At 48.7% G+C, this 887-nt stretch overlaps 1 protein-coding gene across 1 annotated transcript in view; it reads right to left on the bottom strand.

Moving 5' to 3' along the window:
* The window catches only part of AAK1 (AP2 associated kinase 1), a 159,166-nt gene extending 158,279 nt beyond the window's left edge, over positions 1 to 887 (bottom strand). Inside the window, exon 1 of the mRNA XM_007453420.1 lies at positions 725 to 887. Coding sequence (XP_007453482.1) covers positions 725 to 887 — 163 coding nt within the window. The remainder of the gene's footprint in view (positions 1 to 724) is intronic.

Genomic DNA, 887 nt, shown 5'->3' with positions numbered 1-887 from the left:
ACACACACACACACACACACACACACACACACACACACACACACACACACACACACACACACCCCAAAAACCGAAAAACAAGAACAGGAGAAAGAGGGGCCTACTGGACTGATTTCAAAATAACCACATTCATTTCATGTAATTTGTTATCTTAGCTGCATCCTGGGGACCTGATTACAGTTGGGTCAGGAAACAAACCTAGTCAAATCCACCAAGAGCCTTGGCTCTTAGAAAAACACACTCTGATTCTCTGAAAATCCTGTCTTCCTTCCAGTGCCTGCTCAAGGGAGTGGGAAAGTTGGGTAGGAGAAGAAACCCCTCTTAAAGGTCCTCCATCCCCACCGCTCAGCCCTCACATCAGTATTTCAAGTTTTAGGAGGATGACAAGCCCCACACCCTACATCTGATGTGAAGCTTTACACTTTCACACATACGTTTTCTCGTCTGATCCTCATAATTCGGTGAGGCAGGCAAGAATTGGCTTGTCAAATTTTTTTTTTAAATAAAAGGCCACCGAGGTAAACAATTTCTGGCAAATTCCCCCCACCCCATAAAGCCCTGTCACTTTGAAATCTCAGTTTCAAATTTCTCAAGGACAATGATTCACAGGGCAAGGGGAGGGGGAAGGGAGGGTCAACTGGTCAAAACCCATTCATACATTCAACGTCTTGCTGCATCAGCACAAGATTTTAATTTACGGCGCACTGAAAGAGTCCCACCATACCTTCCGCCAACACCTCGTCCACAGTGACCTGCTGTCGCCCAATGCCAAAGACCCTTCCGATGTAGCCACTGCCCAGGCCCGAGGTGCTGCCCCCTCCTCCGCTGGAGCCGGAGCCCAGGCCAGAGCCGCCCTGCTCTCGCCGGGAGTCGAAAAACTTCTTCAT

This window comes from Lipotes vexillifer, unplaced genomic scaffold (assembly GCF_000442215.2).
Source record: "Lipotes vexillifer unplaced genomic scaffold, Lipotes_vexillifer_v1.1 scaffold253, whole genome shotgun sequence".
Lineage (NCBI taxonomy): Eukaryota > Metazoa > Chordata > Mammalia > Artiodactyla > Lipotidae > Lipotes > Lipotes vexillifer.
Note: the sequence above shows the minus strand (reverse complement) of the source record. Positions and strands in the feature narration are given on the sequence as shown.